Source organism: Anguilla anguilla, chromosome 1, assembly GCF_013347855.1.
Source record: "Anguilla anguilla isolate fAngAng1 chromosome 1, fAngAng1.pri, whole genome shotgun sequence".
Classification (NCBI taxonomy): Eukaryota; Metazoa; Chordata; class Actinopteri; order Anguilliformes; family Anguillidae; genus Anguilla; species Anguilla anguilla.
This window is the reverse complement of record NC_049201.1, coordinates 25,983,456-26,005,010: the sequence shown is the minus strand read 5'-3', so window position 1 is coordinate 26,005,010 and position 21,555 is coordinate 25,983,456. Positions and strand designations below refer to the sequence as shown.

The following is a 21,555-nucleotide window of genomic DNA, read 5'->3' as shown; positions in this document are numbered from 1 at the left end:
CCATGCCACACCCACACCCATACAACTCAGCCATTGACCAATCCACTGTGCCATGCTTAACTCTCAGACCATGCACATTAGGGCTGAACACAGGTTGGCTCATTCGCTTACTTCCTGCTCTTCCAAAATCCCCCCCCCCCCCCAACTGGGACCCTCGTGGCTTGCTGTAAAAAAATAGCTCATGCTCTTCACCATGTCTTTTTAAAAAAGTAAGCATCTGTCGACATGAAAGATAAATGCCGTGTCTCTTTTTTAGCAGAATATTGAGCAATTTGGTCCATCTTGTTATTTCAACCATACTGCAGCACAGTGTGCTCTTTTGCAGTCGGAGCAGCGATCACAGACACGGGCTGAGTGAATTCTTATGCGGTTGTTATGCGATATTGCTTTGTGTCTGGGACGCTGGCAGTCCGAAAGCTACACGTGTTTGCATTTATGGAAATCGATAAGGTTTCCGAGAATTGAAGCATTTCGCCGTTTTTCCCGCCGAGGCTGGAATCCAACAAGGTTTACCTCCAGAACAGCGACAGCTTGGCCCGGCGGTCTGTCCCAGGTGTGTTGGCATGGTGACGGCGCGCTCCGGCGCTGCGGTCCGCAAGACAACCTGCCCATGGCTCAATTACAACCGCCCTCCCCGCTCCCTCCCGCCCTCCCCCCCACCCTCCCCCCCACCACGTTCAACAAACCCCCCCCCCCCCCTTCCCTACCCCCCTACCCCTCCCTTCAGCCTGTCTGTCCCTACCAGCACACGTCTTGGTTTATAATAACGGCTGGTTGGTTAGGTAAGCACAATGGCAGGGTCAACCGTGCACAACCTAACCTCTTAGAGGGGCTGCTGGTCTGTCCTCTCCCATTACACCCCTCCCCCCAGTACCCACCCCCCGAGATCATTAGTGTGATGGGACACAAACAGGAATATGTGGGGAGGGCCGCTGGGGGATTTGGAGGTGAAATCCACCCTTGCTAATTACAGTAGCAAAGGAGAGCTAGTTCTAATGGGATTCAGACCTTTAAGGTTTGTACTCCTCACAATACAAAAAAAACAATGTTTTCACATTTCCGGATTTTTCAAATGTGTGTTGGCATGTGCCTGGCTTATTTGACACCACATTTATTCTACTGCCTTTCTGACAGAGGGCAGGAATGGGGGGGGGAGGGGAGGGAGGGGGTCTTTATTGGTCTCGGATGTCTCCATCCTTTCTCTTTCTCATTCCCTCCCTCCTTCCATTCTTCCCTCAGGTATAGGATCAGAAAGGGCTCTGTGTGGGAATTTGTATGCGTGAGCTTTTGTGTGTGCGGGCGTGAATGTGTTTGTATGAACATATGCGTAGAGCATGCGTTTCTCTGTGTGAACGTGCGTGTTGTGCTGGTGGTGGGTGCAGTCATATAAAACCGGCATTTCTGTATCCAATTCTGTCTCATTGGACACATGACGCACAGAGTCTCATGCATTTAAAGCAAACCAAATTTTCCTTAATCACCTGAGAACTGAAGCGAAGACTCCATTTACCCTGACTGCCTCCCCCCTCGGCTACCCAAAAGAGAAGGGCTGAGGGTAGTCCCCCATCCTTCTCATAACAGAGCTGACCTTTTTCCTTTCCCCCTCCCACTACACACACACACACATTCCCAAACACACGCACTCACACACACACATGCACACGCGCACACACACACACGCACACACACTCACACACACACACATGCACACACACTCACACACACGCACACGCACTCACACACACACGCACACGCGCACACACACACGCACACACGCACACACACACACACACACGCACACGCGCGCACACACACCTCCCTCAGCATGATCGATCGCGCCACCGAACAGCGGGGACTGAGACTCGCGCGGGGAGCGAGAGCCTTCATTAGCAGTGTTCTCACTCGGAATATGTCACCGCCGAAAGAGCGGGCCTGATTTATTCCGCAAACGTTTCCCCCCGGGGGAGGAAGGGAGTCGGGGGGCGGGGGGGGGGGGAGCATTTGATGGCGGCTGCTCCACTGGCGAAATTTCAGCGCGGGGGAGAGATGCAGTGGTGGCGTGCTGACGCGGGGAGATGAAGCACCGATTGGGGGGACGGTGACAGGATTCCCTTTTGAATAAATTACCGTTGGCCTGCGTGGCGGCTGCTGTCAATTTTTGGGTTGGCGGGGCAATGAAGTAGTAATGATTTTTTTTTTCTTCTTCTTTTTAATATTGTCACTTCGAACATCCAGTCTCGTGCAAGGGACTGTTTTCAGCTTGACTTTGCCACTTACGGTCACGTTTAATCAGGGAAGCAGAGGGAGGTTGCAAGTGAGCATGCTCAGTCCTGCTTCGCGCCTTAGGAACCCTGACACCCCGCTGGGGTGAGCGTAGCAGCCAGGGGAGCGCACAAAAACAAAAACTGCCAGGCGCCCGTGGTACGATCTTAGAGTCGCAGCCTGACCGTGTGACGCTTCAAAGACCATTCACTTTCTACTCGGAAAATATGGAATAAAAGTCCTCAAAGAACGGTGGCTATCCTTTGGTCGAAGCAATGAAGCAATCTTCCTTCCCCCGGCCTACAACAGGCAAAGGGGCCGCTTTAAATTCAGTGCAATAAAGCTCCTGATTCCATCCATTTAGCAAATAGCAGAAATGTGGGATTTGAGCGAGAGACGGCATTAGCAGTGCGATGACAAACATCCGTCCCCGGATGTGATGGATCGGAACAAAGCGGCTCTCATCCCCAGAGATGAGGAGGATACAGCCTCTATCCGTTTATTACACTTTGGACAGATGAAGTAAAAAAGGATGGATGTTCCCATTCTCTGAAATGCTTGCTTGTTTCTTATTGGAGGAAATACATTCACGGTCATTCCTTCCTTGTACTATTGGAACATTGCCTGTGCTGCTTTAAATGCCTGCTGGATTCAGTGGATTATGTTTGATTGACATTTTAGCTGATCATTGATCTTCTATGTTTGGTTGACATTTTAGCTGAATACTGATCTGTTAGGTGTCAATGAGGTTTCAGCTGAATATTGATTTGCAGTGTTTGATTGGGAATTAAGCCAAACATTGATCTGAATTTGATTAGCCTTTTCGTGGAAGAGAGCAGCACGTGTGCTGACGGAAAGTTTCACGTGAAAGCTGTTCCTCAGTGCATTTTCGTGCATTTGTGTCTCTTAATTAAACAGATTATTCCGATTATTCTCAGGGTAATTAAGTGTAATTAGTCATGCAATTCTTTCACCGTTATTGAGCATCGAACAATTAAACAACTAATTAGGCTTAATTAATTAGGACAGCTGCCCTCAACTGCTCATTCCTTTCTGAAAGAAGATATAACCAGGTAATTATCAATGAAAGGTGAACTAGTAATCGGTTAAGAACTAAATAAAACCCACTTATTTGAGTTACTCATCAAAAACCAGATTCACATTGGACCCCAAGTTTAATGGCAGAAACACTGCTTTTTTTTTGCATTGTTAGGACAAAAAATATTTAATGGTATGTACTCAAGGGGACCACAGAAAAATAGGTGTTTACACAATGTCCTGACAGGGATTTTAATCTTGGTTCTTGTAAATTACATTAAGTACTGACAATGTAATGTAAATGGTCTGCTATGTGTGAAAATATGAACGTAAATCCAGTGGTTGTTCATACCGAAGGACATACTGCAAGGCAGTTTAATTATGACAACAGGCCATTGAGCCCAGCCACACATTTTGCTGTAACGTGTCAAACCTGACCTTGGATTCTGCTTCCACTGGGAAACACTGAAAGCCGTTATAGGCAGTAACAACGGTGTGCGTGGGAAAAAAAATCATACTGATCCAAGGTCACTGAGGTTCAGTGAAAAATGAAACTGCACTACTAATATCCACCTATATCTTCTTTTTTTTTTGCTGATGGAACGGAAGCTCACATATCTTCTGCCAGTGTATCAGGTGGCTTTCCTTGCCCAAACACTGACTGTGGTGTAAAATTCGACAAAATATAAACAAGAGCAGGAAAGAGAAGAAAAAAAACAAACAAACCAAAAAAGGTAAAGTGACCTGAATTGTATCTATTGGTGGGTTATAATGTCAATCTCAGAGCAGACTCTAATGGCCCTGTTGTAGTTAATGGCAGCTTGCAGCTTTGTATACAGCATGTATAATAATGAACAGGGCATTCTGCTCCAAGGCAGCAAAAGCCGTGGGCTTTTATTTCCTGCACTACCTTGACTGCAGTCTTTTTCCAGGCCACTGGTCTGTAGACCTTTTCCTCTCCCCTCTGTAGAATAACTGAATGTCACTGAAGTGGGAATATGCCTTTGTAATGTAGCTCCAGAATCGGCCGCTGGCATAAACAAAGTCGTTTAGGGCCATCCCTGGGGCACACAACAATTTAAATGTTTTTATGTTGGAGTACTTTGGGGCCCCAACATGATTGTGGTTTAGGGTTCACTGAAGCCCTAGGGCCAGCTCTGTGTAGCTCGAGGTTGTGGGTGCCCACCGGCTTACCTGCTGGGCCAGGAAGGCTTTTCCCCCAGTTGCCTGTCCTCAGCGATGAAGCTTTCCCAGAGGGCCTTGATCATTCAGGCACCCTGTCTTACGTGAACTAGCGCACATTTATTACAGAATCGTTTCAATTATCCCGCCTTTTTAAAACGGAGGTCCCTGCGACGGCAACACTGGGCAGGAGACTCACCGAGAGCTTCCTCATTTCCTCGTAACGAGCTGAGCCGAAGCGAGAAATTTCCGCGGCTCCTAACGAACGGATTCGCGGTGACCGTGCCTAATTGGCCTCGATGTTCTCTTGTCTCGAAGCTGAGAGCTTAAGTAGCCTGCCCACCTCCTCGGAATCAGAGACCCGGTAAAAAATGTGATCATTTTATACTATGTTTTCAGGGGAATAAGTCAATTGTAAATTTCATTCAACATGAAAAGGGTTAGGAGGGTGTTAGAACAGAACAGAACAGAACAGAATAGGATAGAATAGAAATGTATTGTCCAAACGAGGCTGGAAAATTGTCTTTGGCCTCATCCCGATAGTATTAAAAACAGATTTCATGTCTCAAAAAACTAATTTCAAATGACATTACATAAAACATGCTGCTGCGAAATATACACGGTCCCAACATAATCATCATGTCCAATTGAGTAGGTTTGCATTGCATAGGGGCAAATGTCCTTTTGTACAGGCTATGTTTTGCCAATGGTTTTTTTAAGCAACGTCCAGAAGGAAGAACCTCAAAGTCAGAATGGTGACGGTGGCTAGGGTCATTTATTACAGCCTGAGCTTTCCTGCATAGGGCTGAGTCATAAATCTTCTGCTGCCTACCCACTCACTTGTCTGCAGTTTTGACAATTCTGCTCTGATTATTCCTGCATTTATAGCCAAGATTTCCAAACTATACAGTAAATATTAAAAACCAGGATGTTTTCAACAAGACTAACACAAATTGCCTCAAGAATATCCTGACTGACTCCAAAACACTTTAGTTCGATAGTGGAAACAACCTCTAGGTAGCTTTAAAAATCCTGTCAGTGGTGTATTGTATGTAAAGCTCAGCTTGTCATGTCCCCAAATACTTGAAACATTCCACTGTTATCAGAAGCTGTGTTCAATAGCTGTGTGAAATGCTTTCTTCAGAAGGCATCTCAAAGTGAAAGACATTGAATTCCCCTTTGCTGCACTGGAGGAAATTTCACGCTCCAAATTTATGCATCACGACTCCACGCATTATGGTTTGGTGCCACGACAAATGAGCTGACTTCTTCCAGTATTCTAAGAAATCAGTCTTTGAACTTTGTGATGAGAGACCATCAAAGATGAGCCCTGTCCTTCACAACCACCGCCGAATGTGGGAATAAATCAAATACAGACGCTCATTAACCTTTCATTTCATCTTTATGAACTTACTGCAGGCCCTAAAAACATTTTCTTCCCCAACCATTTATGTGCTAACGGTTCATTAAGCATTTTCAGCACCAGCACTGAAACCAAAAGAGGCTTCCATTAGCGGCTACAGCTTCAAAAGAGACCAGTGTCTCTCAATGCTGGTTGCTAAATTTTTACTTTGCAACTAAGGAATCTATTGATTTTACTCTCTGGTGACTCTGGGCATGAATTATGAAAATCAGACACTTTTCTCAAAGGTGCAAATCTGAAGTATGAAGCGCCACCAGATAGATGCAATAGGAAATTTAGAATGTTAAATTGAGCGAATGATTAGAGGAATCAGAAAAAAAGGCAAATAGAAATCTTTATGGCCCCAATCATTAACCCCATTTAATAAAGAAACCATTCAATTCATTAATAACATTTTGGACCACTGGGTATAGTGTTGGGTACAATAGAAATGGTACTGATATTATTATTGTCACATAAAAAACTGAAGGGTGTTTGGCTGAAGATTCTGGTTTTTAAATAGCCCCAGCTAAACCCTACCATTAGCTTTGTGTGTGATTGTAATGTTCAACTAAACAACTTCCAGAAACTAATAATTGCATGATCTTATTGGATGTGTATTTTACCTGATAAAATGAATCTCAATTTTTGATGTTTTAAAAAAAAGTAATTTAATATACACCAATAACCAAGTGCTTATATTCAGTACTGTAGTTTATTTTGCTCTAGAATACAACCACAAGCATGAAAAATGGTCTATACAGGTAAATCATGTTAACAGTGAATACAGGTCACAGTGTTGACAGTGAGGGTATTTTTCTTAGCAAGCATGATAGAGAGTGGTTAGCAGAGAGAGGCTAGCTCTCGCCCCTACCATATTCAGCGATGGGCAACCTCTTTTTTGATGGAGCCCTTAGGGTCCCACAGCGAAGGAAACACCAGAAAAGTGAGAGGAATCAGACTGCTCCATCTCTGGCTCTCAGTTGCAAGGCATTAACAGTAACAGCCTTTTTCCTGAAAGTGTTCATCCTGTCATTTCCTCAGTGCGTAAGATGTGCATTCCATGGTGTGATTACAACTCCCCGGTTTCCACCCACCCGTGCACAGCGAGCCGTTCTGAACTACGGGACATAAATCACTAGAAAACACTTGAGGCTCTCTGAGATTGTGTCTATCTGGCAATTTCAGATGACTGTTTTAAAATTTATGTTGTCAGATTTAAAAATTATGTAGTTTGACTGTGTACAACAAGAACATCTTTACTATACATGACTAGAGTTGGGCATGATTTTACTCAATGATGAGCTTTACAAGGAATTACTGACCATCATGCTAGGGTGACAACCTGTCATAAGAAAGGTGAGATAATCCATTCAGTTTACCAGTATGGTCTTTGAAATATTTTTATTCATATTTATTCTTTCAATATGTTCAGGCCTTTTTTGCTGGGTGCACCATAAAGTCCAAACAGGATTGAACCTCACTCTTTCCAGATTTTCCCAGTAACTTTTTCATCAAACCACAAGCCTCAGAACTCTCTATTTTTATTTGCTCTTCATAATTATTTTTACTGTTCTACAAACTGAAATAACATGAACATAAGAACAAAACATCTTTTAAAATAAATGATTTATTTTGGCTTTGAATTTGTCTCGTGATTTCTTCCTGTGGTGGTGGTGTTTTGTATCCTTTGGGAGAGAAATATATTAAATCCAACTCTTGTGTTCTCTCTCCTGTCTTCTCTGTACTTTCTGGCAAGAGGCCAGGGTCCTTGTGCCAACTTTTCCTTGTTTTTTTTTTTCTCCCTCTGCTTTTCTGAAGAGCTAAAGATATGCCTTAAGTGAAACGCATTCTCCCGACATACATTTCAGTCTCCTCCAAACTTGCCAGAGTCTGTTTGGCAAAGCTTCAAGAAAAGGTGTCAAGTGAAGATTCCCCCTGTGCTGCTGCAGTCAGACGCTGCTTGTCGCTGACAGCTTGGAGACAGTTCTCTGGACACATACTCTGTGTCGCCGAGACGCCACTTCCTTGTCGGTGGACTGGCGGACTGCGACAATTTGTTGGGCGCGCAAGTGCGTTCGCTTGCGTCGACGGTGAAGGAGCGGGTTAACAGAGCTCCTGCAAAGAAGGCTGAAGTGAGCATGAGAAAGCTGAGAGGGAGGGAGACGGAGAGTCGGAGAAAAAGAGGCAGGCGCAGTGGCACGGTCCTTTGTAGAGCAGACAAAATCTGATGAGTTTACAAGGCTCTGAAGAAGCCGGCCATGTGAGTCTCTCCGGCTCTCTCGCGTCCCACCGCTCTTCCTCAGTCCATCTTTCTTGCACTCATGCTCTCCTTTTCCTGGGTCTCCTCTCTCGCTCTCATGTCCTCTCCTGCATTTCTTCTTTCTTTTACCTAATGTCTCGTCCCACTTCCCTTCCTCCCTCACCTCGACCCTCCTACTCTGTCTTTCCCTTCTTCTCTCTTCCTCACCCTATCCATCATGAGATGACCTGTGGGGGGGTAAGCATGCTGGAGTAGAGCTTTGGGCAGGGTGGGTGAAGCATTCGGGCGTTACTCTCAACAGGCCTGCAGAAGCAGATGGACAGGTGAGACCTTTCAGCAGTTTTACTCTGAGCGACATGGTACGCTCCCTACAGGATCATGGGGAACAGAACACAGCCTTCTCTTCCACTCTTGTGTTCTTGTTTGTATACATTTGTATGTGTGTATGTATGTACTGGTATATCTAGAGATAGATACTGTACATACTGAAGCACATGCATGGTACATTTTGTGGATGTTTGCGTATTAATATGTGTGCTTTAATATTAATATTTGGTTTTGTGTGTCTGCTTCTGTCAAAGTGTTTGTGCCTTGAAAATAAAGGTATCTTTGTGAATCCCCCCTCCCCTTCTGTGTTTCTCTGTCTCTCTAAAGGTGTGTGAGTTTCTGTTTCTGGACTGTGAGACAAACAAAAATAGATAAAGAGCAGAATTATGCTTTTAGTCTGAGAATCCTCATTTCCTATTAGGAGATTGTGTTGAGAAATCTCATTAATCCCTCTGAAAAGTAACATCTGCTTCCTTGAAATGTGATGTGTACCTATATTTTTCATATATTTAATATGTATTTTGATGTAATTATTCCTACTTTTACATTTTTGTACATGCAGTGACATCCATGTGTGAAACTGATTCATTGTTTATAAAGTGCTGTTTAAAATGAGCTGCATGTGGTGTTATGGTAAGGATAGCCATTTTAAATAAATCTGTAATTTCCTCTGTTTGATTATTAGAGAAGAATCCAGAACTTGTTCAGTCTAAAAATCTCAAAGGACTAACACGTCAGTTGAAGACGTCCCTTCTTTTTGTCATGTACCTACGCGCTTTTGTATCTATATAGCTGTGCTCAGTCAGAGTCAAGTAAAAGGTGTAATTACTACATGAAAGATGTTCCAAGGGGTGTTTTGCTAGACTAGAAAAGATAGGCAGAGTAAAGAAAAGGAGAGTGATTGGTGAGGCAGAAGTGGTGAATTTTTGTAACCAGGTTTGTAAAGGCCTTTGGAATGACTCATGATAGACCTTGGCATGATATGCAAATAAATGGGATGGTGCTATTTGGCATTTGAGGCACAGCTGAAGGTTAACTCAACTAAGTGGTTTATTTTCTTTTAACATCACAGCTCAGCATGAGTGATTTTTATTTTGCTTCACCATAGCATGCCTACTTACTGTACGAACAAATATGCACACATTATTAAAACCTGCATTACATAGCCTTCCCTTTAGATATACTGTACTATAAAACGAATTGCTGTTAGTATTAGCCAATATTTAAATAAATAGGCTGACCAATTCATATTACAACGGGGCAAGCAAAGTACTCAGTCAACTAAACAGCCTTGATGCATGTACTATATGCTATAGATGTTAACTAAACCTCTGTTACAAGTGCTGTCTAAGGTCTTCAACGCGCTCTAAGCTTGCTAGCTAGCTGCATCTGAAAAACAAAATACCCTCTACTTACAGTAGTAATTTACTAACTAGTTAGTAAATTATCTGAAATGGCACATAAAAAATGGCAAGTCCTCTGGGAGCCGCTCATGCCAGAGGACAAAGGCATTAGCAAGCAAACTAGCAAGTAACAGATGTCCTTTGAGCACTTACTGCCTGTGGAAGAGTCTACATTTCTGTTATGCTTCTGCCAATGCTCTTGTGCATTTATGTATCTCAATTTGAAACTGTAATCAAGCCATTCTAGCCATTACTTTCTTCCAAGTATGCCTTATCTTTGTTGTTACTGACAAAGGAGGGTATTGTAATGTTGCTGGATAAGCTGACTCCATTTCCTGTTTCTATTGCTCTCTATTTTTGTCAAAGCGTAACAGCTTAATCACAATCCTAAAACCCTCAACAGGTCAGGGTCCTGAAAAAGACTGGCAAAACTAAAACTAAATGAGCATCCATAAAACTGTACAGCGTACAGTACAGTTGTGCACATTTATTACACACACGCATGCACTCACTCACAAACACACATACTACCCTGCGCCGGTTCCCTGGTCTGCGATAGCTGACAAACCCCCCACCCCCCGGTCTGTGTTCACGATCGATTACCCCAGGTCACTTCCTGTTGAGGGCCACCAGAGCCAGCTCTGTTTATTTCTACATTTTATATAAACATTACCCTGCCCTCTCTAAAGCAGCAGTATCGAAGCTGGGATTAAAATCTAGAACCTTCCAGTTTGCACTCCAGGCGTGAACAGGTTATTAGATGATTACTTACTGTTTTACTTATTTATAAGCATGTAGTTGTTGAATATAAAACAATCACCTTTAAATGGAAGTGTGCAGCCAATTTGTGTGTAAGTGCGTTTATTTATTTCCACTTTGTAAGCGTAAGTGTAAGCGAAACAGCACTCTCAGATATCTCCAGTTTAAGAACCCCCGATGTAATCAGGAACACTCCTACGTTCTTTATTTACTTGGATTCTTTTTTCATTTTTTGTTGGAAGGATTTTCAGAAGCAGCTTTATCACTTAATTTAATTATAGGTGTTGTAAAATTGGTTTGCTGTTTTAACCAGAACAGTTGTTCTACAGTAGTTCATTCCAGCATTTCTTGTAATAATAATACTGGGTATGTTTTTAAAAAAAAAAACCAATTAGAACAATAAATATATATATATATATTTATAATTTTGCTAAAATAATGTAATTTAATTATGGTGTGCAGACAACTTGAGTGAATGTGGTTGGGAGAAGCACTATATATTTGCAGTGCTCCCCTTGTAGATACCTGTTTAGGCCAAGTACCATTATTTAATTCACCCATCGTGTGCTCTTCCTATTTGCTAACTTGAGTAGAGCGCATTGTGCTTGGTAATTTTAATTTCACACTGTGTTGATAAAATACATTTTAAAAATGGCTGCAGATTACAGCGGGACACATCCTTGCATGTGTGGTTGTATCCTAGTGAACATTTTTGTGGTGAAAAGTCAGTGAAAAGTCGAGGAAGCACTATGCACTAGAGCTACATTTCGTTGACGGTGAATGTTTTCTAGCCGACTTGCACATAGCCAGGCTATATTTCAGTAAAACTTGAGCTATATTGGGGTTAGCCTAGTCTGTTTATATCAAAACATCTCTGAACCTAGATTTCCACCCCTCTAGACTAGATTCTGGCTTTTGCTTATGGCGATACTTTGTGACAGTGGTGTGTCAGCCTGCAGAGAGCATGCGGTACATATGCACACCCTCCTCTGCGTGTTTGTGTACACAGCCTCAAGCCGAAGGTTCCATCAATAAGAAGTGTTGCAGCCACACAAGCAGAACAGAGATCCTACCCAGACACTCCATATGTCCAATGCCCTCAGGACGTTTGGCATTCGATTCCATTTCAATTAATGACTTAAAAAAGCAACTAGCAGATTTTCAGTGACAGTTCAGCAGTTTGTGGAGCTGGGAACGTGAATGAAAAGCAATGGGACGGCTGTATCTTGCGGAGACCAGCTGGGTTTTGTCGTCGTAAAACGCGCTGTCAAAGATTGTTCCATTATCCAGACGTGGGATATTATGTCTATGCTTTCAAGGGAGTGCTTCAGTGTTCAGTGGGTGTGATAAAAGGCAGTATTTGAAACAGCTGGAGTTTATTTAGCTTTCTACAAGTGGTTTATTATCTTATGTACTAATGTACAATCTTGCTCCTAAAATAAAGTTTAATCAGAGACCATTTATCAGTGGGGAACCCTATGCGTTTGGAAATTCCAGTTATCATTCAACTTTCAGGACTAAGTAATCCTAGTCATGCTTTAGGGTGAAAAAAGCAAGGGTAGAATAATATGAAGAGTTGGCAATTCCAATAACAACTCTGGTTTTTCTTTTGGTTTCTCATTGCAAGGGACATCACAGAAACGGTTGTTGAGTGCTATTCAGTTTCGCTATTCCAGTTAAAAAGATTAATTGTAGATAGTCATGCGTGTTATTTTTATTGGGAAGGTTAGCAGTGTTCATACAGAACATTGTTAAAATGTTACTGACATATTCTCCTTAAAATTTTTCAAGATGAAGTAATTTGCAACAACAGGTTGCCATTTTGCACACATAAACAATAAATACATTCCAAGAATGTTTGGAGAATGCCTCAGTCACATTATCTTACAACCAAATAGGAATCTAACCTGGAATGATTCCCAATGTCCTTGACAGGTTTACTGGAATTGTTAAATGAAATGTTACCCGGAATCCAGCGGCCTGGATTCAATCAACATGTTTGTTAAATTTGACAAATAAATCCATGAATTCATATTTTTTTCTTTACGAACGCATTTTGGCGTTCAGCAATCATAAAACTAACTTGTCAGTATGTATGTGAAGAAAAAAAATGCTTGCATTCATTTGTCAGTGAGTGTTAAGGACAAATGTTGATTGAACCCAGGAAAATGTTTTCACAGTAACAGCATGTAAAGGTCAACAATGAAAAGGTATGATTAATATGAAGAGGCAACCAGCTTGACTGGTCTCAGCACAGTGATTGGCTATGCCGTTATCCCCATTTTAACTGACTGACTCAATCACGTCTGTTTTGCCTGTGCCCTCCGACAGAGCTGCCCAGAAACTGAACCTGTCCTCCAAGAAGAAGAAGCAGCGCCCTGCACCCCCCCTGGCGTGCGACCCGCCCCTCTTCCCCACCAACTTCAGTGGGATCCTGCAGACCTCGCCCCCCCCGGCCCCGCCCTGCCTGCTCCGCGCTGTGAACAAAGTCAAAGACACCCCCGGACTGGGCAAGGTACAGTTTACAATTCGTCTCCTCTGACCAACTGACCCTTGACGGACCCCTGAGAAGCTGACATGGTCAAACTCATCGTTCACTCGCTGCGTGGTTCATAATGTGGTGAACACAGCTTTGGTGAACAAGTCCCATTATAATGCCTAAGTTTTAAATGTTACATTGCCAAACCTCTGGAGACCTTTTAACCTCCAAGCTTCTCACCAGGTCCATGGAAAATCGCCCCACTAAGAATAAAGAAAGCAGACTAAATGAAAAAGCAAATGATTTTTCTGCAGCCCAGCGTGAGCAAATCGTCCACGGCATACACAGTGCCCTCCAAAAGTATTTTGAGAGTAGAGCGAAATTTATTTGTTATTTTTTGCTATGCACTTAAGACATTTGGATTTGAGATCAAAAGATGAATACGTGACAAAAGTACAGAAAACCAGCTTTTATTTCAAGGTATTTACATGCGTATATGTTTTACCATTTCACAGAAACAGCAGTTTTTGCCACCATACATGTTTTTGCATACATTTTTGGCATAATAAAGAAAGTTGAGTCATAAAAAATATAGACAAAACTCTTTTTATTTATTTTTGGAATTCAATGCGAATAACACATATAAGATGGGGCTTTGAAATGAAAGCCACCCTAATGCCTGGTGTGGAGGTCATGTACCTGTTTGGCGTATAGCCCCCGTGATTGAAACGTTTCCCTGTTACACTTTGGCCCCGCAGTGCTGACCCTGGCCTCAGTTTCTCTGCCTTGATCCTGGAGGTATCTAGAGGTACACAGGCATGTCAACTTGGGTGCAGAGAAACACTTAATGAGGATCGGTGGTGGAGAAGGGATTGTGGGTAAAAAAAAATAGCCACGGAGCTCCGGCCGCATCCTTTGGCCAGTTAAAGCATCAGTAACAACGGCCGTGATTGGACCCAGAGGGCCAGTGTACCACCGCCACGGACTGTCGTTCGTCACCTTCTTCATTATTCGACAGGACTTGATGAAATGCTCTTGCCAAACAGTGCCAGTACCCGAGGTGTGCTTGCGTACATGTGTGTGCATGCGTGCGTGCCTCTATTGATCGGCCATGTAATTACTGTTTGTTTTTCTTTGCTCCTTTAAGGAAAGTCTGTTTCTGGGAGCTCGTTGGCTGAAAATAAACGAAAGGGAACTGAAAAAATACGGTGCAGAAAGACAGGCCACCGCCAGTTTGATTTGGCAGAGATCGTTTTCAGTTTTTGACTTTCATCCTCCGTTCCACTATGTTTTCGGGCCTGGCTTGGATGCAAGCAGATGTCTGCAAAGCTTTGCTTGTGCCCCTGCAGCATATGAAAGTGAACCTGCGATTCCAAACAGAATAATAATTGCTGATGCTACGGCTAACGATGCGCTGCTCTTTTGGCCATTGCTGACACTGGCCAGGATTCGGTCAGGATTCACTACTTCAAACCTGTGCTTTAGCAGGATGAGCCACCCGGCAACCCCCACGTACGTAGCTTCAACATGTGGTTATGTTTCAGATGCACAGAGCGGGGTATAAAAGCTACTCCTTGCTATGAAGCTGTAGCGTAATGGAAGCCAATAGCGGTTACCAGCATGCGTCTTACCACAATTCACCACCTTTCAGTCACTCTCTCAGCTCTTCTCCGTGCTTCGTTTACCCCACCGCATGTCAGAACCGGACGACAAGCGACCCCGGTGTACTGCTTTAAGCCTCAGCTCCGATTTAGGCCCTTTAAACAACGCTTGCTTTACATTCTCAGCGGTGTGGTAACCCCCGCTGGTCCGAGTCCTTCTCCCTTCGCCCGTTCCGCCCATATGTTTGGGTTTGGATGGTAATTTTTCCATGGCGGCGGGACGGCAGCAGGTAAAGGAGAGGAGAAGACAGAAAAAAAACAAAGGTATTTTCCTGGCAGAAGATCAGACGGGCTTGGCACAGGACGTGCACAGATGGGCCGAGCGCGCCGATGGACTGATAGCAACGTGCGCAGATGCCGCTGGCTCCAGATTAGGCCTGCTCGGGAGGAGCAGGCCGGGAGCCCGATATCGAAACGAGTCTCGCACAGATTTAAACAGCTCAGCATAGACCGGGGTGGGTGGGGAGGAGAGACCACAGATATGTCAGAGATGGGATCTTGTTCCCCGTGTTATTGGGAAGCGGCGTATTAGCACAGGATTAGCAGTTAAAGAATAACAGACCTGAGGAAGTATGCATGTTACTGTTAGCGACCGCAAGCACAATCTGTTCCTTTCACTCCATCAGCATTAATAAAATGGCTGACGCACAGGTTTTTCTATCCACGGATATGATGGAGATGGCAGAGTTTTGCCGTGCATCAACACCTGTGATATGGGTTATATTTGTTGTACAAAAAGCACGGAGACTGATTTATGTAGTCTGGCTGTTCACTCAGAACATAGTGTGCTTGTATGGATCCTGTTCTGTGCCAACATATTAGATAGAAAAATTAAAGTAAATATTAACATTTACAAACCAGCTTGACACTTCAGAGTAAAATTGTAAATAGAGTAAGTAGAGATCTGATAGAGTACATTTTATCCCTCATGGAGGGGTGTTGCTTTGCTGGCTCAATTATTAAAATGTTGTAGCAAAAAGCTGCAAAAAGACAATGAAATGACAGACAGACAGAAAGATAGATGGACAGACCAACAAACTGACAGACAGATGTTTCCTCATGGCAACAACTTCTAGTAACCCAGAAATAATCATTAGAGAAAAACGTCCTGTGTTTAAACAATCTCCCACTGTGGTGAGTGGGTTGGAAGTACAGTACATTAAAGCAAATTCAATAACGACTCAGCATGTCTCCACCAGCGTGGCCTCACATGTCCACTTCATTGCCCCATTCCTCGGTCTTAGTCTGCAGGCAATGTCAGAACTGTCTCTGCCTTCTTCAACCAAATTCTCTTTGAAATCATAAATGTACATACTGACCCCCAACCACCCACCCACCCACCCACCCACCCACACACACACACACACACACACACACGTTTGTATTGCTATACTTTTGAGGACTTCCCATTGACTTACATTCATTCCGTAACCTCTAACCCTAACCCTAACCCAGACCACTACATGCCTAACCTTAACCCTAACCTTAACCTAATTCTAACCCTAACCCTAAAACAGCCTCTTGAACTTGTGGGGACCAGCAAAAGGTCCCCACCTTGTGCAATTTTCCTCATCTTTCTATCCTTGTGGGGACATTTGGTTTTCAGAAAGATAGTAATACATGCCCACACAAACACACACACACACGCTCTTCAAAAGCATCATTATCATATTCCCCAAGTTAATTGTTGTGGGACTGTCTTAGGCCTGGAAAAGACCCAGCGTGTTGATAGCTGATACTCATCTTCAGTAGCTTTGCCAAAAAAACTGCATATCTCTCATTCTTTTCAATCCTTCCATCTGCACTCTTGCAAAAGGGCAAAGGGGGCACATCTGACATGATACTGTATGTTTGAGGCCTTTTCATAAACATTTCTGTTAGTGGGCGCCAGACATCGACTCAGGTCAGTTTTAGTTTTCTCTGATTCTTAGAAGAGGGTTAATGGCAGGTTGGTGACAATTGGAAAAGGAGCTAGATTCACCCCCGTGCTCCTTTTGCATCTTGCTAAACTCAGTCTAGAAACAGAGGCGATACACAGAAGCACTGGAAAAAAAACAACTTAGATGAGGTTTTAAAAACACCACAAAATAACATCCTGCGTAATACTTGCAGACAATATCGTTGGTTGTATGGTATTTTTCTAGAAAGAGTTCAAATTACCCTGAGCTTTTTTTGCTGGGTAATAATTCTTGATCAACAAATGACCTCCAGTCTGTTTGGTTGGTAGCCCTTACTGATATGAAAACTGTACATGAGCAAGTCTATAATTTATCTGTGACATATCTGTAATACGTGTTACATCAGGTTGCAAAAATAGAGTATTAATCAAATCGGAGGCACTTTTTAATCCACAAACAACAAGTGATAACATTTCGCTAAAGCCTTTGTTTTATTCCTAAAATACTAAAAATGTAAATTTAAAAAATGAGATTGGAGCAGCCCAATCCAGTTTTGCCCAACACGTTTTTTTGGCCCAAATTATTTTGTCTCTTGAAGGGGGTGTCCAGCTGATGGAGTTGTCCTTATGGCAATGATAGACCCAAACTGAGTCGTACCACTGCCGTATGTGGTTGAGAGTCCTACCCTGTATTAATACTTAATTGGCTGCAGTGTTTCTGAGGAAGGGTGATTTTTAGTCTGCTGGGTATTACCCCAACTGAACACTTGACTGAAATTCTCTGGTCAGTCTGATGCCTGCAAGCCCCGATCGCAGCAGCAGCTTGGCTGGTCTGCAGAGGGAAAATGAGTGGGGGTTCAACGCACCCATTTCTGTGGACGTGCGTGCTAGCATGCCCCCCCTCAAATTGTCAGAGATAGTTACAGGGATGGAGGGACAGACCAACAAAAATCTCTGGGCTTCCAAATCAGGGGGAAAAAAATAGAATTTAAAGTGTGGAATTAAAAGAAAATAAATTATCCGTTTTTTCATTAATATTCTACCATATGTCCACTATGGTCATTTAAAAAATGCCATTACCATACTCAGAAACAGCTTGTGTACCGCAGCATCAGTCAGTCTTCTGTTAGTCAGTTTTGCTGGTCCTCCCTTAAGAATTCAGGCAGGCAGCAGTGAGGAATTGTTTGTCCTTGACAGCCACATCAATCACCTGGCCGACATGGGCGGTGACCTTGAAAAATTGCCCTCCGAGCCAAATCAATATTTAATAACTCTTTCTAAAATAAAAGGCGGAGAGGAATCACTGCTCATTGGCCTAAAAAAGAAAGATTAAAATATGGGAATTCAATATTTGCTTTGTTACCCCTTTCCCGAATATTAATTGCATTTTTATTGGCCGGGCTGAACGGCTCTCGATTATGTGACAATACAAAAGATGGACAGTAAGAAGACATAACAGCCACCACGGTGACAGGGGAGTAAATGCAAAGTGTTTTTCACTGGCAACCCCCTGGCCCCCACCTCTACCCTTCAACCATCCAATCAGTTTGCTTACAACTGGGTGAGTGACAGGATGTTACAGGTCTTGCCCTTACGCAGTGTTTGCATTGCCTCCACTGTCAAGAGAACACATTGTCACACCCTGTCACACACTGTTTCACACCATAGCAAGCAGGATGAACCTTAACCTTTCCAATCACCCTTACACAATTGCGGCCTACTTCCTCATTTTCGATTACAGACCGTTTCAACTTGGGCTCAGCAGTGGTCTTTGATTGCAAGGTTTCATGACTGGGCAACCTGAGATGCATTCATTTGTTCCTGTCTCAAAAGCCACCTATGACTTGGGCAGAGGTTCCTAAAACGTCCTAGGGATTCCTCAATAAATTGAGAAAACTGTTTTCCCCTTTCATTGGTAACATTGTGATCACTGTGTGATTTAAATACTTTTTTTGCACTAAATGGCTACATGTCTTGTATATATCCATGATATATTGACATTATGCCTGTAGTGGGTGCTTGAGCCCCTCAACTCAGGGACTATTTTTGACGTGGTTCAAGATCATCGTGCTGCCACGCATTTTTGGCATGCAGACAGTCTGCACCCTCCATGCCAAGCATGTGTATCCATGACGACAGAATGCCAGCACCACTGCCCATGGAGCACTTGTGATTGCAGACCACAGGAGCTGTAACCTCACAAGCAACATAAGCAATAGGTCTGTACATTTTTACAGCGCTTCTCTGCGTGTCTTTCAGGACAATGCATACATAATGAAAAGGAGAGAGGGTGTATAAATAGACATGTTAAAGGATGATTGTCAGACCAGAAAAGCCAAGCTGACACTCTCTCTACAGGAATGATGAGTGGTCATTTTGTATGTCTCAAATTTGGGTCGTACAGGTTTATTTTTTGTACATAAGACTGCTCAGTTATGCAATTGAAATCTTTTAACATTTTAGGCTATGCCTTTGATTATTCACTTTTGAATGAAACATGATTTATTGTGCTGATGATGATTCATGGTAATTATCTTCATCAATAACACCATCATCATCATCATAATGTTTTTTTTATTTATATGATTTATATTTTATCCTCAATTTTTCCCAGTCCGAACTCAACCAAGCTTGTTGATCTCCCTGCAAACCCTTCAGGAGGAGAGGACAGACACATGAATCCTCCGATTCACTTGATGCCTATTCTTGTTTCTTTTTCTACATGGCAGACACACCACCAATTACATGCTGCCCATGTCATCGGAGGATAACGAGGTCATCATATTCTCAGTTTGTGTCCGCAGGCACCTGGGCTGGCCAGGAGTGGCCGCTAGAGAGCAATGAGCTCAACAGCACTAGCCGGCTTACCCCCTATCATTCCATGGCGGGGCTGGGTGAATTGTTGCCTCGCCAATGCTGGCCATAGCCAACAATGGCACAATCTGCTTTCGGAACGAGCGTCTACAGTGGGAGCTGTATGCCCCATCATCATCATAACGTTTCATGTACTGTCCAGTGCCCTGTTTGAATATCTTTTTATATACAGGATATAGTAGAGGTGGGAGAGGGGACTTGTTGGGAATTGAAATGAAATGTTGCCTTACAGATCCGATGATGAAACGCAGATGAAACACAAAATAAACAACCTTTTGAAAACCCCTGTCAAAGAAACAAAGAAAAAAACAAAGAAAACAAAGAAAGTTTACTGAAAAAAAATGAAGCTACTGCAAAGAAAGAAACAGAAGCCGTGTGCCGAGGACCCAGCTTAGAAAAATTAATTCGCGTTTCAGCTATGAATCACTTATAAATTTATGATGTGATATGTGACAGTCCAGTACATATTAAAAAACACAAGGAAGCAGATTGAATAATAGGAACCGAGTGTTGGAGAGCAGGGTTTGAAACCAGACGCTTATGCATGGATCAGTTGGCCCGGTAAAGGCGCTTAAGGGGAGGAGCTCTTAGAGACAGGATTTTGTTTGTCTCTATGTCTTTGGAGATGAGTAATTACTGTCCGTTCAGGTACAGTGATGACCTTCTCCTGACCAGCATCCAACCATTCCTGAACGTCCACGGTTCATTATAAAACAACCTTTCCTTCTGTCTCTGGAGTACCCTCTGTAATTAGGTTTCGCTGCAATTACACGGAAAGTTCCCCTGAAATCGGGGGAGGGGAGAGACATTATCATTTTGTGACATAGATTAAAAAAGACCTCCCTATTGAGGTCTAAGAGATTTAAGTGACTCATGGTAATGAACTGGAGATGACAGAACGCCAACCTTAAACAATAACGGCACCCTTTTGTGTGTATCGTTTTCATTATCGACCAAATGAATACAAATACCGATGTCATGGGGTGGCACCAGTGTTGTGTTCCTTTCACTAACATTATTTTTTATTGCATTCATTCATGTATCAATAACGTATTAATAATTAATTCATAACAATAAGAATGAATCATTCAATTATTATTCATTTCCAAACTGCACTTTTTCTTGTGCAGTTGGCCACTTTCCATTAAATCTGTGGTTCACACCACATCTTCTCAGCCAGTAAAAAATAAAGCCTTTTCTCCCCAATACACCAAACACAGATTTGCTGCTGGAGCAGAAATTGATTAATTCCTTTGATTCATGTAAAGATTAGTCCTAGGTTCTGACCTCCCCTCAAGACATAGCCAATGGCAGCCCCCAGACTGTCTGCAGTGGAGCAAAAAAAAAGTAGACTATGCAATATTCTGCATAGGGGGCACTGTCACTAATTTATGGGGATCACTAATAGAATCATCGGCATTACATGTCATCTGGAGCTAGTGATGGAAGACTGAGGCCCCATGAATCTCATAAAGGGTGGAGTTACAACATGGTGCCAATCACCCACCAGTCTGAACCTATCATGTGACTTACCATGCCTGTCTGTCCTGTTGACTTGGACCCTACAATACATACTCAGTGAACCTCACCATAAAATTATTGCTTCCTTTATAACACACTTTGTACTGTACCTCACAGAAAAAAAAAAAAAAAAAAAAAAACAATGTTAAAGTGCTTTTCATGTATTGCAACATATGCTTACACACGCAAATTAAATTCCTCTTAGAGCATTTCCATTCTAATTGTAAATACAGTTACTGCCAACATTACAGTAACCATTTTACCTGTAAAAAACGCTAGCAAAAGCAAGCATTTAATGTCTCTCCCTACATGTTATTTCTCAGTGTAGTGAACTTACTCCACTCCTCAAGTCTTATGTGAGCAGGTAGCAGTCTGTAGAATAGAAATGGTTTTGAGAGGAAGAGTGGCAGCATGTCATTGAGATTGTATCATCTGAGGGAAAAACAGGGAAGAGATTTGTATCTTACCGTGCTCAGAAAGGAACACA

General features: G+C 42.9%; 1 protein-coding gene across 1 annotated transcript in view; it reads left to right on the top strand.

Annotated features, from left to right (window-relative positions):
- kif26ba (kinesin family member 26Ba) overlaps positions 1–21,555 on the top strand; it is a 118,096-nt gene that overhangs the window by 68,690 nt on the left and 27,851 nt on the right. The window contains exon 5 of the mRNA XM_035381528.1: positions 12,968–13,151. Coding sequence (XP_035237419.1) covers positions 12,968–13,151 — 184 coding nt within the window. The remainder of the gene's footprint in view (positions 1–12,967; positions 13,152–21,555) is intronic.